At 31.9% G+C, this 15,960-nt stretch overlaps 2 protein-coding genes across 3 annotated transcripts; one reads left to right on the top strand and one right to left on the bottom strand.

The window, feature by feature from the left end:
• Nucleotides 1–1,984: 1,984 nt before the first annotated feature.
• LOC145619406 (uncharacterized) lies at nt 1,985–12,895 on the top strand. The gene is made up of 14 exons (XM_081674089.1): nt 1,985–2,390; nt 7,406–7,517; nt 8,680–8,792; nt 10,291–10,413; nt 10,506–10,705; nt 10,802–10,877; nt 11,174–11,260; nt 11,346–11,426; nt 11,533–11,565; nt 11,787–11,840; nt 11,915–11,956; nt 12,118–12,196; nt 12,275–12,345; nt 12,482–12,895. The coding sequence occupies exons 1-14, from the start codon at nt 2,214–2,216 to the stop codon at nt 12,548–12,550; spliced, it is 1,317 nt and encodes a 438-aa protein (XP_081530215.1). The 5' UTR covers nt 1,985–2,213; the 3' UTR covers nt 12,551–12,895.
• A 475-nt stretch (nt 12,896–13,370) lies between these two features.
• On the bottom strand, nt 13,371–15,686 carry LOC145621067 (uncharacterized). Of its 2 annotated transcripts, none has more exons than XM_081675801.1 (4): nt 15,438–15,686; nt 15,207–15,304; nt 14,063–14,317; nt 13,371–13,681 (listed from the first exon to the last, which is right to left on the bottom strand). In XM_081675801.1, the coding sequence occupies exons 1-4, from the start codon at nt 15,559–15,561 to the stop codon at nt 13,517–13,519; spliced, it is 642 nt and encodes a 213-aa protein (XP_081531927.1). In that variant the 5' UTR covers nt 15,562–15,686; the 3' UTR covers nt 13,371–13,516. The 2 variants fall into 2 exon arrangements, with proteins under 2 accessions (XP_081531927.1, XP_081531926.1); XM_081675800.1 differs by having other exon boundaries at nt 15,207–15,307.
• Nucleotides 15,687–15,960: the final 274 nt, after the last annotated feature.

Raw genomic sequence — 15,960 nt, forward strand, 5'->3', positions numbered from 1 at the left:
ATTTAGGCTAACATCATAATTACAGTACAATTTATAATCAATATACTAGTAAGTACGACTGTACGAGTACTAAATCAGTAAACCTAGTATTAGCTTGATTCTAGTTTGCTTGTTCTATCTGTATCAGCTCTAACTAAAATAATTTGTGTTACGGAGTAATATTTATAAATGGTCGGCAAATAGTCCGTTCACCTGTTCTAATTAAGTCAAGTTTAGGTTGTCAAATAGTACTAAAGATTTTAAGTGTGGATTTAATTAGAAATTAATTTTGTGTAGAACTATCCTAAAGATAGGGTCATTTGTAAACAACTATCCATTTTTTTTATTTGTTTAGAACTACTCACAAGTTTGAAAACTTTTGGGTAGCACTACCCATGAACATTTTCCGTCCAATTAAGACGTTATCGGAGCCCACTTTTTTCACTTTTGCCACCCAATTAACTCTCCGAGTTTGTTTAAAGGTTTTAATTCACCTTAATTAACCTAATTAGGGTTTTAATTAGAATTCATTTTAGGGTTCATGAGTGTAAAATTATTTGGGGATTTTGATCTAAGGTTTGGGGGTTTAATTGAATTGGGGTTTTTGCTTATTTTAGCATTAATTGGCCATTGTAATTGATAAAAGTGAAAAATTGGGTCAACATAACATTTTAATTGGACGGAGAACGTTAGTGGGTAGTGCTACCCAAACATTTCCAAACTTACGGGTAGTTTTAAACAAATAAAAAAAATGGGTAGTTGTTCACAAATGACCCTATCTTTAGGGTAGTTTTACACAAATATTCCTAATTAGAATTCACTTTTAGTTGCTTTATATTGCCAGTACGTTAGCAAACTACTCCATTTTCGAGTTAATTAAGGTACTCATTGTAAGTGATACACTATGTTTTATCAATTTTCTGAACATATAATAGGTAAAATGTATTCCATAATACATATGCGAGTAATTAAGAAATGAACGATGATAATGAGACGTTCCATTCTTAATAGTGGCTTACTAACCATAAATGTAAAGAGTTGGTAACCTTTGTTACATCCATAGATTGCTAGATAAAGTAGATATCTTGAACAACAATACTAAGTATAGAATTTGTTGAATAATTTCAAAAGGTTTTTCAAAGATTCAAAGAGTTTCTACTAATATTTTCTCGTTGTATTGGTAACATGGTAGGTCCAAAAAAAGGCAGAAAAATTAAAACTTAGCAGTAAATATCCATTCTTTTTTCAACTACATAACTTTGACGCTACGCATTCCTCCCAGCAAGCAGATCTTTAACACTCCATCTACTACTTAAGACTTGTGACTGCTTATCTCTTTATATTTTAATTACGTCACTGGATAACCTTGTTCCTAAAGTGGGGTATCTATTTGAACTCCGACCTGAAAATCCAGATACTCAACTTAATTTTTGTCTCAGTTCATAAATACGGAGTATCATTTTTAGTGTCATTAGTTATTATTATATACCCAATTCAATATTTATAATATGGTTCAAATATCATACTCGACCCATGCTCATCTTACAACATATTACTGTGGAGTATATGTCTATATTACAATTTTATGTAAATAGTACGTACTTCTTATCATAGTTGGTCCATTCTCACTCTTTATTGCTAAAAATTAAAGTACTATGAGTAGTATACATCAACGATAAATTACTTTTATACTGGTAATATATGTAACAATTATTTTCGGGCTAATTAATAAACCAATAGTCAAAAAGTTACTTTTATTTACCACCGGCCTCGATCTTTATCTCAATATCCCTTTCATGACATAGAGAATGAAAAGACTTATATAGATGGAGTTATAGTATACGTGGAATTATTGAATATCTCATTGCTTCGTCCTTCCCACTATAAGTGTACTAAAAGCAAAAGCATAAAATAACATAAAAAAAACCCCATAAAACTAAACGACACATCTTATCAACCCCCTCAATTATTCTCAATTATATTCCTCAAATTTCCAAAATTTTATATGATGTCATAATTCTACAATATCATAGACACTCATTCATATATACATAAAAATAGTACAAATTTAATACTTTTTTGTTTGTTTGTTTGTTTTTTTATTTTAAAAGCACTATATAAAGCAAAGGTTAATATTCGTTTTAGTTACCATCTCCCTTTCTTTTAATATTACTCTTTGCGAGCCTTTTCCTTACAAAATAATAAAATTATAACGTAAAGAGAAAGAGAGGGAGATGGAAATGGAGATGGAGAAGCTTGGATGCTTAACACACCTCTTTGTCACGCTATTTTTGGCCTCGTTCGCCGGTGTCGTGTCGATGCCGGCCTTAACAGATGTCACAATGGAAGCAATTTGTCCTGGCAAAGATGAATGTTCTCTTGCCATTTATCTCTCAGGTTTCCAGCAGGCGGTACGTCGTTTCATTTCCTGTTTTTTCTCTAACTTCTTTTTATTTTTTCATGCTTCTCCTTAATTTTCTCCTAAGGGTGTTTTTTTTTCATAATTTATGTATCTCCTTAATTTTCTTAAAGAGTGGTATTAATTTTGTATATTTGTTTTTTTATTCATTATAGTTGATTTTAATTGGTTATGAAGTACATGTTAACTGTTAAGTAACGCAACAAATTACAAATATTCAATTTATTATAGGAGGGACTGAGGTTAATATTATACCGTACTTAATTTAATTCATTTGATCCCGACTAACCATGATAATTAATATTGTAGCATGAAAAGTTAGTTAAGCTAAGTACTCTAAGAATACTCTAATAATAACTCCCCTGTTTATAGTAATTGCGTATATGTTTTTTTTTTAAAACATTCACACTTTTTTTGATTATATAACTTGACATTGTGCTTAAATAATTTCTATAATTGGCTCCATTATTCAAATGATAGTTTTGTCCGTTTGGATAAATTCAAATGATCAAAATGAATAAGAACACTCTTTTTAAGTACTTCGTGTGTTTAAGTCTAGGTAGTGTACCCGAGTGTACTTAAGAAACTGTAATGACCATCCTTAAAATTAAGTTGATTGCCTTAGCTTTGTAGACTTGTAGTATCAAGTAGTGATCAACGCAAAATACTCCTATTAAAGAAATTGCATGCACTTGTATGTTCTCCCATTTCATATAATTTGGATTCTCTTTGTTTGTTCTTAGTTCTTACGTGCCTAAATGTTAACTTTCATTCTTATCCGTCTTTGAATAAATCCAAATGATTCACTACCTTCGTTTTATATTATTAGCAATTTTGTTAGTTTTCTCAATCTACACTTCACACCAATACTTTGTATAATTTTCATGAAAATAAGATAGAAAATAAAAATAATGCTCTGTAATATTAGATAAAAATAATATATGTGACTAATCCACCAATTAACCTAAGCTTCAACCATTAGATTAAGTTTTTGGTTGAGTTGGTTTTATAACATGCTATCAAGGGTCATCAGAATAAGAAGGTTATGGAATATTTTGAGCGATTAGCATGGGAAGACACATACATGTTACATCCACGGTTTAACCTTAACAAGTAATCATGTGAGTGCTTGAGGGGGCGTCATAAAGTATATAACTCAATCTTAGGTTTCAATTCTCAACGTACTTGGTCCTCTAATTATATGACTTACAACATGAATTGCATTCAATAATCATGCATCCATTTCTATTGATCAATCAAACACCGAAACACGTCCTCTAGCTAGCTAACTACCAATTAGGGATTTCCCTCACTTTCACTTCACTTAGCTAGTTTGCTCCGACAACATTACATGAAAATTGATAGAGTTATGAGAAAGAGAATGTTGGAAAGCTTAATTATATTGACGTAATTCCATGAGTATATATAGTACATGAGTAAGCAATATAATACGACTAGATACATTAGAGTACATGTCTAGGTACATTAACTTAGAATAAGGGATATCTTTGACCATCGATCTAAAGAGTAAATTAAGGAATAAATCAATGGATCATTATCCTTTACACGCCCCCGCAAGATGGACGTCCAGAATGAGAGGCCGATCTTGATTATAATTCGCAAATCTTGTTAGGAAGTGAAGTGTAGGTGATGTGAGAAGGGTTGCATCGCATTGTGATTCTCCGGGAGGGTTTGGAGAGAGGGGAGTATTAGAAGTTTTTTTTTTTTTTTTTTTTTTTTTTGCTAGCATGTGCTTGCAACATATGGGAGATTGGGAGAAGAATAAAAAATGTAGGGTTTCCTTCACAACTATTGAAGGCGAGATAGAAAAAAAATATGATGGTGTTGATGGTGGTTTAGAACGGAAAGAATGTTATGTTTCTCCATAATGATTTTGAAGAAAGAATTGCATGTTTGGCAACACTTGGTAGGTAAACTACGGGATGCCGAAAAGGGATTGTTTCTCCGGAAGGGGTTTGGAGAAAAAAAAAATTGATAATTGACATCCCTTGGTATACAAAATACGGGATGTCAAAAGAGTTGAGCGAAGTGTGATTTTGGTTTGAATCTTTCCGGGAAGGAAGTTCGATATGGTCACCATCATTTGTCGGCGTCGGCAAAGGGTTTTGATAGTGTAACCATGGTAGTAGCGGAAGCAAGAAAAGATGGATCAAAAGCTTATGATACCATGATAGAGTTATGAGAAAGAGAATGTTGGAAAGCTTAATTATATTGACGTAATTCCATGAGTATATATAGTACATGAGTAAGCAATATAATACGACTAGATACATTAGAGTACATGTCTAGGTACATTAACTTAGAATAAGGGATATCTTTGACCATCGATCTAAAGAGTAAATTAAGGAATAAATCAATGGATCATTATCCTTTACAAAAATGACATATAACTAACGTAAATGTGGTACAATATTAAAGATTCACAGGACTACAAAAGTTACCAAAAACTCGTCAAAATAATCATCTACAACATATTTATATAATAACTTTCATAAGTTTTAATTAACCCTGCCTAAAGGAATAACGTACCACTCTTTATTCTTCTTTTTCATCCTCAGCAGTGTACAAATTGAACGTCTCTTTACACGTACTTTGAAGTACTATAATTTAACTTGTAGTTATATTATTCATTTATTCATGTACGTTGTTGTAAATTTTGTCTGCTTTTTTTATTTTATTTTCTGCCTAAACAATAAATCATGACATATTGGCATGTGAATGTAAGAAAGAAGTTTCCTTCTCTTGTTTTTTTACTTGCCGAAATTATTCTCGTTTTTACTGTATATCTTCACAAAAACGTTAAAAAACGAAAGTTCTATAGATATCTTCGTCCATTATTTTATTTTTTTTAATGTTTATTTTTCTTTCGTTGTTTTTTTTCCTTGGCAATACTATTGGTTTTTTTTTTTTTTTTTTTTTTTTTTCGTACACTATATGTCGGCAACAAAATCAATAACTGTACATCTCTTTCATGGACAAAAAATACATACTTTCAGTCGCACAAAATAATAATAATAATAATAATAATAATAATAATAATAATAATAATAATAAACACTTGTCTTCTAAGAGATACTCTACTAATATTGTTTTGACTCTTAGCATTATGTGGCTTTTTAACTTAGCTTTATTAATTACTTAATTGTTTCTTTCTTATTAATGGTAAGAGAATCATATTAAACAAGTTTCGGTCTTCTATGAAAAAGCAAAGAGAGTTTGAATTGAACATATGAATCAATACTTGGATGACTATTTAACTATAAATTAAAGTGTTTTGTGGATATGTATTATGATTTTTATGATGATGGACAATAAAATATACCCTGTATTATAGTCCGTAGCTTGAGATATTTTAATTACAATATTGTAAAAATGTAATTTAGAAAAAAAGACAAACAAATACATACTTCCTCCGTTTTCTTTTACTTGCAACACACCTTTTAAGCACGCAGTTTTAGGAGATGATTAGTGAGGGTAAACGAGCGATTTTATCAATATAATTTTTACACGAAAATTAGAATAGAGTTAAGTATCATTTGTAAAAATTATAATGTAAAATTTGTCCATTTACATTACATAAACCAGAGCTCAAAACACGTGCCACAAGGCTGTGTTGCAAGTAAAAGAAAACGGAGGAAGTACATGATACGTTTTGAATGGACATATAGCTTTTTTCGCCACTACTTTTTATTTTATTTTATTTATTTGTTAATTTTTTTTAAAAGACAGATGGAGTTATGATGTAAGACATATGAATGACTTAAACAGTTAAACTTCCCCAAATACAACTTAAGTTTTGAGATTAATATTTGCTAGAAATTGAAGGCCAGAGAAGTTTTTTCAACAGCTAGAACTGATTGTAGGAAAACGATTTCAAACCTAGTTTTATGACGTTCCTTAAACTCCAACAAAATTGAGATACTAAACCTTAGATTCAAGGAAGAATAAAAGGGTACAAAAAAGTGATGAGACACAAAAATAGCTAATATATATATATATATATATATATATATATATATATATATATATATATATATATATATATATATATATATATATATATATATATATCAAAAACTTTTGCATGCCCCCGGTTTACAATAATTTTATTGTACATCGAACATTTTTGTGAAAAGTGACTATTTTTCTTTACAAAAGTAACCCTTTTTATTACAAAAGCGACCCATATTTTCACAAAAATGACCTTGTTTTTTTTACAAAAGTTACCCTTTTATTTCACAAAAGTAATCCTTTTTATTCAAAAAAGTGACCCTTTTTTTTTTTTTTACAAAACAAAACAGAGAAGTAACATAGGAATTTTCATCAATAACCACTATCATTCGCTTTAAATTCGAGAAGCAAAAAATCCCAGATTCACCGGAACAATCATTGTAAATGTTTGTGGGAAACACCATAATGAAGACTAACACCGTAGCGAAAAGAAACGTAGATTAAATTGCCATACCAAATAGCCATTTTTGTGCCGCTTTGATAATAATTTGAGATGAAGCCAATCATCTATTTTTGTGTGTGGAGGTTCATAAATGTTGATAGAAACAATCGATTGAATTTCAATTATATAAATCAAAAACTCAATTTAAACAAAATTTTGAGAAAAAATCGTCATTTGAGAAATTGGTTTTACGGTCAAAATTTTTGATCGATAAAAGATTAATTGTAGGTTGAAAATTTCTGAATAGAGGAAGTGATTTCTTAGGCATGGAAGATGAAGAGAAAATGAAAGAGTAATGAAGGAGAGAGAGGAAAGTAAGAGTAGAGAGAGAAAATGAAAGAAGAAAGAAAGATCCAGAAAATGAAAAATAAGGAAGAAGGTGCAAACAGACAGATGATAACTTACTTTATTTGAACTGATTTACAATAATGCTATTGTATACCGGGTGTTTTATAATATTTGTATATATATATATATATATATATCAAGATTTTGATTAAATTTTTATTGACTACGTAAATATTATGGTGCAGATTTCAGGGATAGGGTCAGTGTTAATGACTCCGTTAATAGGTAATTTATCGGACATTAACGGCAGAAAATCACTTTTGACACTTCCTTTGACGCTCAATATTCTTCCCCTAGGTAATTTGTTACAGTACTTTTTACTTTCTTAATAAATTCTAATGCTTTGCTTAAACAGTTTGACTTTATAATGGTTATGATCAAATTCTTTTATTATTTGCATTCTACTCACATTTAAATTTATGATATGATTTGCGCACCCAAAAAATAAAAATTATTACTGTATCTGATTTAGAATATCTTACAATTAATTTAGATCTCACAATTGTGTGGGTGATTATATTTATAAATAGAAAGAGTTTTATTTTCTTTATCAATAACGTTCCAAACGTATAGGAGAGTGACACATATAAATATCATTTTCTCTTATTAAAGGTGGCAAATAATTTTGAAAAATAATTTTGTTTTGTAATAGTTGGCTATTTTTGAGCTAAGTATGAATATGCGTATATATGTCTTGTGGGCTTGCGGCTATGACATGCGGGTTCTCTTGATTTGTCTAGTCAAACACTATACTCTCATAGTCAGTTTAATTTGTCATTTTTTTTCTTTTTTTCTAAAAGATTATCCTATTTCTTAATTGACATGATCTTAAAAAAAAAAGTATGCTACTGTACATGTTAAAAGGGTAACTAAATTTCTTTTGTTGAATTCTAATTTTTGTTTTTGAAATTAATTTTCCTTTTATTTATGAATTTTATAATTTTTTTTTTTTTATTATTAAACTTAGTGTTTACTGATTATAATTTATTTGTACCGATTCACTTTAATAAAGTGACTATTTTGCTGAATTGATTTAATTTTGCTGACTTGTTTTTTTTATTAAATATTTAGTGATGAGGAATCTCTTTAACTTTGTAAAAATTAATATTTTAATTAGCTACGTACCTTTCCTATGATTTTTTTTTTAATTTATTTTTTATTTATTATTATTTTTTTTAATTTGAAACACTTATGAAATACAACAAATATCTTTCTGGTAGATAGAGAAATCCCAATGCAAAGTGGAATGCAATTGTCTTCCTTGTCTCTTTCATTTTAATCTTTTCCAAATTTGGAGGTGAAATGATAAAATTCTAGTAGCATGCGTGCTGTTTGCACTCATGTCTACTACTTTGTAATATATCTATAACTTTCTATTGATTTGCCAACATTGATGATTCAAGTGAAGAAATTTTCAACACCATGACAAATAATTATTGTTGCTCTTAATTGAATGCAGTGGTATTGGCATATAGTAGGGAAACGAGCTTTTTCTACGCCTATTACGTGCTAAGAACATTGGCATCCATGATATCCGAAGGCGCTATTCACTGTCTCTCTCTTGCTTATGTTGTACGTGTTATTCTAATTTGATCTCTACATATCCCTTTCTATTACTTCTCTCTAATGTCTTTGATAGATCTCTCCATTTCGAATTATCTAGAACACATCATCTATTGATTGTTATGCATTGATTTGTATGTCCAAGTGCTCGGACACATGTTCATGTGTACATGCATTCTACGTGACTATGCGATGTTGATGTGTGCACAATACAATACCACTTAATTAATCCCACTCAAATGTATACTACCTAAATAGCTAGTATATAGTACTCGTAGTATCTATAACCTTAATTATCATACTAACCCATAACCCCACCCTTCATGATAAAAGATTAAAAGTATTACACAAGAGAATACTTGCTAATAGATAAACCTAATTATAAGAAATAATCAACCAATATTATTTAAGAAAATATCAGGGTTTTCCCCCCTTATGTCTATATATGACAGTGGTACACTCTTAGTCTCTTACCAACATGACAAAATAAAGATTGATTTTACTTAATACAAAGTAGTTATTTTATTCTCATATCATATTCATAACTCTATATAACTAGAGGAATTTTGAATAAAAAATTCACTATAAGCCAAACAAATTTAGTAGTTTCCCAACTTTGATTTCTTTTTTGGGGAGATTCGAAGTATGAGATTATTGTCGCTTTCTTTAGTATGAATATACGCCTCAGCTTCTTATAATCATACAAAGTGGCATCTACAAGTAATTTTTGGCGTTTTTCAAATGATCTTTGATCTAATTTGACCTTCCAGCAGCTTCCCTTTTTGGACACATCTCTTTTACTATCGAAGTGATAATTGACACTCCGTTTTGTAATGAAATATCTGTTTCTCTTAAAGTTACATGATACAAGCACCTTCCTAAGTTTATTGTGTCATTATTTAGTTTAATTATATCAAATTGTGGGATAGACACTTACTTCCAAATCCTATCTTAAACAATTAACTCTCCCATTTTACTTTTCTTTCTTCGATATATAATTGAAATATATACTTTATTTTTTAATTTGTTTTATTTTGATGTAGAGCATAATGAAATTAAGAGCTTTGAGTCTTTGATATATGGGATTAAAAGATTTTAAACATAACAAATTTTTCTTAGCACACCAAGACTTGATAATGTTCTGTATATTAATTACTTTTGCTGCACATTATTACCGCACTACCAATCAAGCTGTAACTAGCTCTCTGTAGTTTATTTTAAGCTCATGTTAACTATACTAAAGAAACTATTTCTTACTTTAAGTTTAATATTTAACCTAGTTAAGTTAGATGAACAAAGAAATCATGAAAGATAAAATAGGGGATTTCGAAGCCATTAGAACATGTTACTTTATATATGTTTTTAATTTTCGCAAATTTTTTTTAGATAAATGGAGAAATATAAAAGCTTTCCTCAAAAAAAAAAAAAAATATGGAGAAATATAAAAGCAGTATCAATGCTAGCGGTTTAATTTAGAACTTAATAGTTCTTAATTTTTTCTCCCCAGGCAGACAAAATTTCAGAAGGAAAACGAGCATCAGCCTTTGGTATTCTTGCAGGGGTTAGTTCTGCTGCATTTGTATGTGGTACATTATCAGCTAGGTTTCTTTCCACAGCACAAACATTTCAGGTCATTCTCACTCTCTCTTGTTCGTTCGTTTTCACCTGCTATCGTTATTCATTCATCAAACAGTCTCTGACTAATGAACATAACCTTCACAGGCTGCAGCATTTTCAGCCATGGCTGCCGCAGCTTACATGAGGATTTTCCTTCAAGAAACTACACGTAAAACTGATGCTTCAATTCAGCCACTCCTGAAATCTGAGCCAAGCAGCTCCTCAGATGATGATTTGACAAAGAAGGTTCAGATTTTTAAGAAGATCCCAACCTTTCATGATATAAAGTGCTTACTAGGAAGCAGGTGTTTCATCAGCCTTAAAACTTGACCGTCTAGATTTTGTTTCCCTTCTCAATATCAACTGATTAACCCATCTAAAACATTTTTTTTCTTATGCAGCAAAACATTTTCACAGATCGCAGTTATGGTATTATTCAATAGTCTAGCAGAGGGTGGCCTACAGGCTTCATTGATGGTAATGACTCAAACCAACCTAATTACAAGCAACTTCTAAAACAGAACTAATTCCACATGCGAACTCTAAATATCTAACACAATTGAAGACCGGGGTATGCATAGTTTAGCAATAACATACGTTGAACAGTAGCATAAATATAAAAACAGCAGAAGAAACAACGTGACAGGCACAACCTTTATACCCAGGAAACATAGAATGTTAAGAACCTTTTTTTATATAGCAGGATCTTAAACTTGCAGTAAGATTAGACAATAATGTAATATGTAACCAGAAACATGTTTCATCTGATGCAGTACTTCCTGAGAGCAGAATTTCATTTCAGCAAGAACCAGTTTGCAGACCTGATGTTGATAGTTGGTATTGCCGGAATGGTCTCACAGGTATTAAAATCAACTTAATGTTTCTCAGAGCTTCAAATGTTTGTATTCTTTCACCTCTCATATCAGAACATTTCAAATTCTGCAGCTAGTTTTGATGCCCATGCTACTATCAGTAACAGGAGAAGAATGGTTGCTTAGACTTGGGCTCTTGGTGGCGAGCACAAACGTAGTTTCTCTCTTTCTCCTTCCTTCCAAAACCTAACTCTTCATTATTTGTATAACAGATATCACATTCTAAATCATACTGCTAAATGAGCTTCTGATTTTTGCAGATGATTCTTAACAGCGTCGCTTGGGATGTTTGGGTAATTTCTCTAGACTATACCCAATCTCACAAACAACTAATGCTTGTGTGCAATAAGATTTACTTACAGTACAACTAACACTAATATGCAATAAGATTTACTTATAGCTACAGCTAACTTTTCATCCTTTAACATAATTGATGACATTTCTTTGCTTAGAAGTAGAACTGAAAATATTTGAAATTTTGCTGACTATTAGATCATCAAAACTATTTGCACAGGTCATTTATGCAGTAGCTGGGCTTTCGGTGTTCGTTGTTTTCACAAACCCTTGTGTAAGTCTCTCATTACCTTCACTGTTGTCTCTAATGTCTTCTAGCACATAACAGAGACTGCTAAATGTGTGCAGATGCGTAGCATTGCCTCCAAACAAGTAGGAGAAAGTGAACAGGTAAAATGCCTGACACATCTAAAGATTCAAGTACCATTTCTCTAATTTTCTTATTTAGCAAGGTCAAATGCTCCAAGCTCCCACATACTGTTTCCCATAAAGAAAATTCTCTTCTAATTGTTATCTTGTCACATTTTTATACTCGGGTTTGCTGTTCTCAGGGCAAGGCTCAAGGATGCATCTCAGGAATAGGTTCTTTGGCCAATATCATCTCTCCATTGGTTTTTAGCCCTCTAACTGGTAGGTCAAATTCAAATTTCTTTTCTTTTCCCTAAAGAGGAGCAAATAACCCTAATTGTTTCTTCCCTGTGCCGTCAGCTACCTTCCTCTCAGACAAAGCACCATTCCATTTCCCTGGTTTCAGCCTGTTGTGTATTGCGTTATGCACGGTAAGGTCTCCTACCTTCTAGAATGACATGAAAATGACCAAGAGAAATTTAAAAGACTAGATATGATTTTTCCTCATGGGTGATAAAATTCATTATTTTACCAAGAAATTTGAAGAAAATGCTAACTTTGGTGCAGGCAATGGCTTTCCTCCAAAGTCTAATGATAAGGGCAACTCCGAAGATTTCAAGCAACATGGTAGCCTAGGCCACAGATATGAAGAGTTCTAGTAAGAATAACATCTACTCTTTCAGAATGTAAGGTAGGCATCTTACAGAATGAAGAGTGACGTATACATACTGAGGTATGCTGCCAAGATAGAAGGAGCCAGGCCAGTATAAGGAACCAAAGTCAGAAGGCAATCACCAAGGCTTGCACATCAGATTTCCCATGATTACCTTGTATATACAGAGGGCAATGTTATAAAAGACCCCAATTTAGCTAGTCTGTGTTTTTCTATATAGGTTAGCCAGATAATCTCTTAATTTAAAAGGCTTTTTGATGATTAAAATCCCCAAGTGCAGCTAGACCACAGAATTACATAAATCAAAAGCACCCTTCACTCAACACAACCTTTTAGGGCTGATTTCCATCCAGCCTACCATACATATAAATTCACAGTTGGACAAATCACTTCCACACAAATGAACATAATATCCAACAGAAGACTATTCCCGTGCAAAGGTATATTACACTCTTCGCAAGGATATCAATTTTAGGTAAAAGTGTCTATGCATTTACAGAATCCTTAATGATAAGAATTCTAATACGATACTCCGCAACACTTAATTCCTAAAACCCAATCATTTAATTTAAATATATGCAACACTATAATAATTCAAATTATCCTCCTACACAAGGCAAGGTTTCAAGCATCAAATTGAAGCATAGAGTGAAAAATGAAGCCCAAACAGAATGCATGCTCATCAAGATCTCTAGAACATGGAAATATCCAAGCTGCAGTATAACTTAAACAGGAAACTAAAACTAATCCAATTTAGTACGAGTGACTCATTCTCAACCTCAGTTAAACACTTTGATGAGCTATATGAACACAGCAGATAATTTAACAGAAAATGTTTACAAGTACAATAAACCTATGTCACAACTATTGAGATTCAGATACATAGATGCAGAATGTACATACTCTATAGTAGCATATGTCCCATTGTTTTATATTCCATAAAATCCGTCACTGCCGTCGTCAATATCCCAATAGTCAAAATCAACATTGGCTTCATTGCCTCCATATTTGAAGCTTGAATTTATATAGCATTTCATACCATCAAATAAATTCAGATTATCAACAAGTTTGTGATATGCATTGCAGCCACAACACTGCCAAAAAAGGAAAAAAAAAAAAACACAGAATAATATGGATTAGGAGTTTAGGACAATGATGAATGCTTAGAGAAAGACAAAACACCATGACTTATTGTATAAAGTATTTCATCACATAAAATTTCAGCATGAACTGATAATCAGTCTTCCAGTTAAAATTTAAAAATTTTATATGATTAATAAGCAAGTAGGTAGAAATAGTAGTAAGAAAATAGAATCTCAACAGAATTTCACACAGCGTCCCAAACATGACCAGTTTCGAAGACATTCCAAAAATAAATAGAATGGTGAATTGGTCATTTCTTAAGCACCAACTAACAAGGGTTAAAATGGCAGAGAACTGTCACCAAAAGATATAGCTGGTGCATACAACATTACCTGAACAAAGACAGTACCATCAGTATACGCATGAGGATTGATGGCACGAGTTGTTCGCTGGCTACAAATGTTACAGGTGAAGGCAATAAGCATTCTTCGCCTAGGTGATTTTGTAAAGAGTGACCAGGGGAAAGTGGAGATCTTTGCTGCACTTGATTCAGCATCACCAGCAGACTCAGGGGGGCCTTCCATCCCAGATCCCGTTGTCCACCCTTTGCCAGTGGCAGCACTTAATACCAATCCCATTGCAGTATCCTGAGTAAAGATTGATAAGAACAAGAACGTGGGGTTATATTAGCTCTAGAACACACTTTAGAGTAATCAAGATAAACATACAACCATTCCTGTAACCAATAATACATACACAAAACAGTAACAACACCATACAATCATAATAACTGCTAATAAGTCACTGATGTAACAAGAAGTGAACATTCAAATCTAATGTGGGAAATCCTAGGAAGTCATAGAATGTGAAATAGTTTGGCTGAAAAAACAAAGGAACTTCCTAGGAACTTCTACTTCCCACAAAGCGGAGGTAACTGCACTTCCCTAGGAAATATAGCTATATGGAAAAACAACTTCCTAGGAAATATATTACTCAGTATATGCTCAACCATACAACCACGATTATTGATGTAACAAAAAGTGAACATTGAAATCTGATACAGGATAGCTTATGGCTTATTTGGCCGGACCAGAAAATCTACACTAAAAACGCGAGCATTTGATCCCATTGAAATGACTGCCACCTCAAAACATATAGCTCAATACCAAATGTATCTCCCTCATTATCTTCAAAAAATCTATCTTGTTAACTTTCTTCACTTTACTATACAAATTACACTTCAAGATACTCCATTTCTCCTCATCCTTCGCCATTTCATGACTTTACACCTCACTTTATTCAAATATAGCCCTACTCAAGCTTAGAATGAAAACTAATCAATATTTCTATATCTAAACCTAATGCAACAGAAAAATGCGTAGATTACATCAAATTGATACTCCAATATACATATATGCAACTAATTCAAGCATATATTTCCTTGTTTCTACAGCAGTCCTCTTCAATACAGCAGCAACTCAATCAACATATATAAAATAAAAATAATATAAAAAATCAAGAAAAATATTCAATTACCTTGGAAAGAGGAGAGAGAGAAAGGCTTCGATTATCAACGACGGGAACAATCCGCAGCTCATTGGACTCTGAATGAACATCAGATTCATCATCTCTGCCTGCTAAAAAAATCAAAATCACAATCCTCAAAATTCGTAATTAATCAGCAATTGTAACAAATTTTGGGCGAAAAATCAAAATTAAACTAAAACATAACAAATAAAAGCTCAGAAATTGAAAAAAATCGATCACCTTTAGAAGCGAGAGGAAGACGAAGAAGATTAGGCCTAGAAGGTTGTTTAGGGGAGAAGATGGAGAGAGGAGAAGAAGATGAATTGAGAATAGCAGTTGCAGAAGACATGGTTAGGGTTTCCATGAATTTGATTAGCTTGAAGAAGAAACGTAGAGAGGTAAACGGAGGAAAGGAAAGTGGTGATCACAGAAAAAAAAATGGCAAGAAATTTGAGGAAGAGAATATTGAGAGAGAGAGAAAATAGCATGCATAAATAATAAGGACTAAACTGTCAGCTTTCTAACATACAAATATCCGGTTGTTATGGTTGACATGGAATCGTGATAACTTAGCATAAGGACTAAAATTTTGGATGGATTAAGGTCGGTTAAACGAAGAATCAAAGATATAGTCTAGAAAAAACTTTTAGAGACGGAAAGACAATTATGTGTAAAGTAAAGAATTAATTAGAATTTGTTACATAAATAAATTAAATGATCAAATGACTCCGGAGATACAGTATATCGGGGTGTATAGAACATG

The sequence above is a fragment of the Chenopodium album genome, chromosome 27 (assembly GCF_948465745.1).
Source record: "Chenopodium album chromosome 27, dcCheAlbu1.1, whole genome shotgun sequence".
NCBI lineage: Eukaryota > Viridiplantae > Streptophyta > Magnoliopsida > Caryophyllales > Amaranthaceae > Chenopodium > Chenopodium album.

What these genes read in the sequence shown, in the direction of transcription:
- LOC145619406 (XM_081674089.1), top strand. Translation starts at nt 2,214, where the DNA reads ATGGAAATGGAGATGGAGAAGCTTGGATGCTTAACACACCTCTTTGTC. An exon ending in AAGTGCTTACTAGGAAGCAG is followed by an intron (nt 10,706 to 10,801) that starts GTGTTTCATCAG and finishes TTTCTTATGCAG; the next exon opens with CAAAACATTTTCACAGATCG. An exon ending in TTGTTTTCACAAACCCTTGT is followed by an intron (nt 11,841 to 11,914) that starts GTAAGTCTCTCA and finishes AAATGTGTGCAG; the next exon opens with ATGCGTAGCATTGCCTCCAA.
- LOC145621067 (XM_081675800.1), bottom strand. Translation starts at nt 15,561, where the DNA reads ATGGAAACCCTAACCATGTCTTCTGCAACTGCTATTCTCAATTCATCT. An exon ending in TCTTCCTCTCGCTTCTAAAG is followed by an intron (nt 15,308 to 15,437) that starts GTGATCGATTTT and finishes TGATTTTTTTAG; the next exon opens with CAGGCAGAGATGATGAATCT. An exon ending in CTCTCTCTCCTCTTTCCAAG is followed by an intron (nt 14,318 to 15,206) that starts GTAATTGAATAT and finishes ATCTTTACTCAG; the next exon opens with GATACTGCAATGGGATTGGT.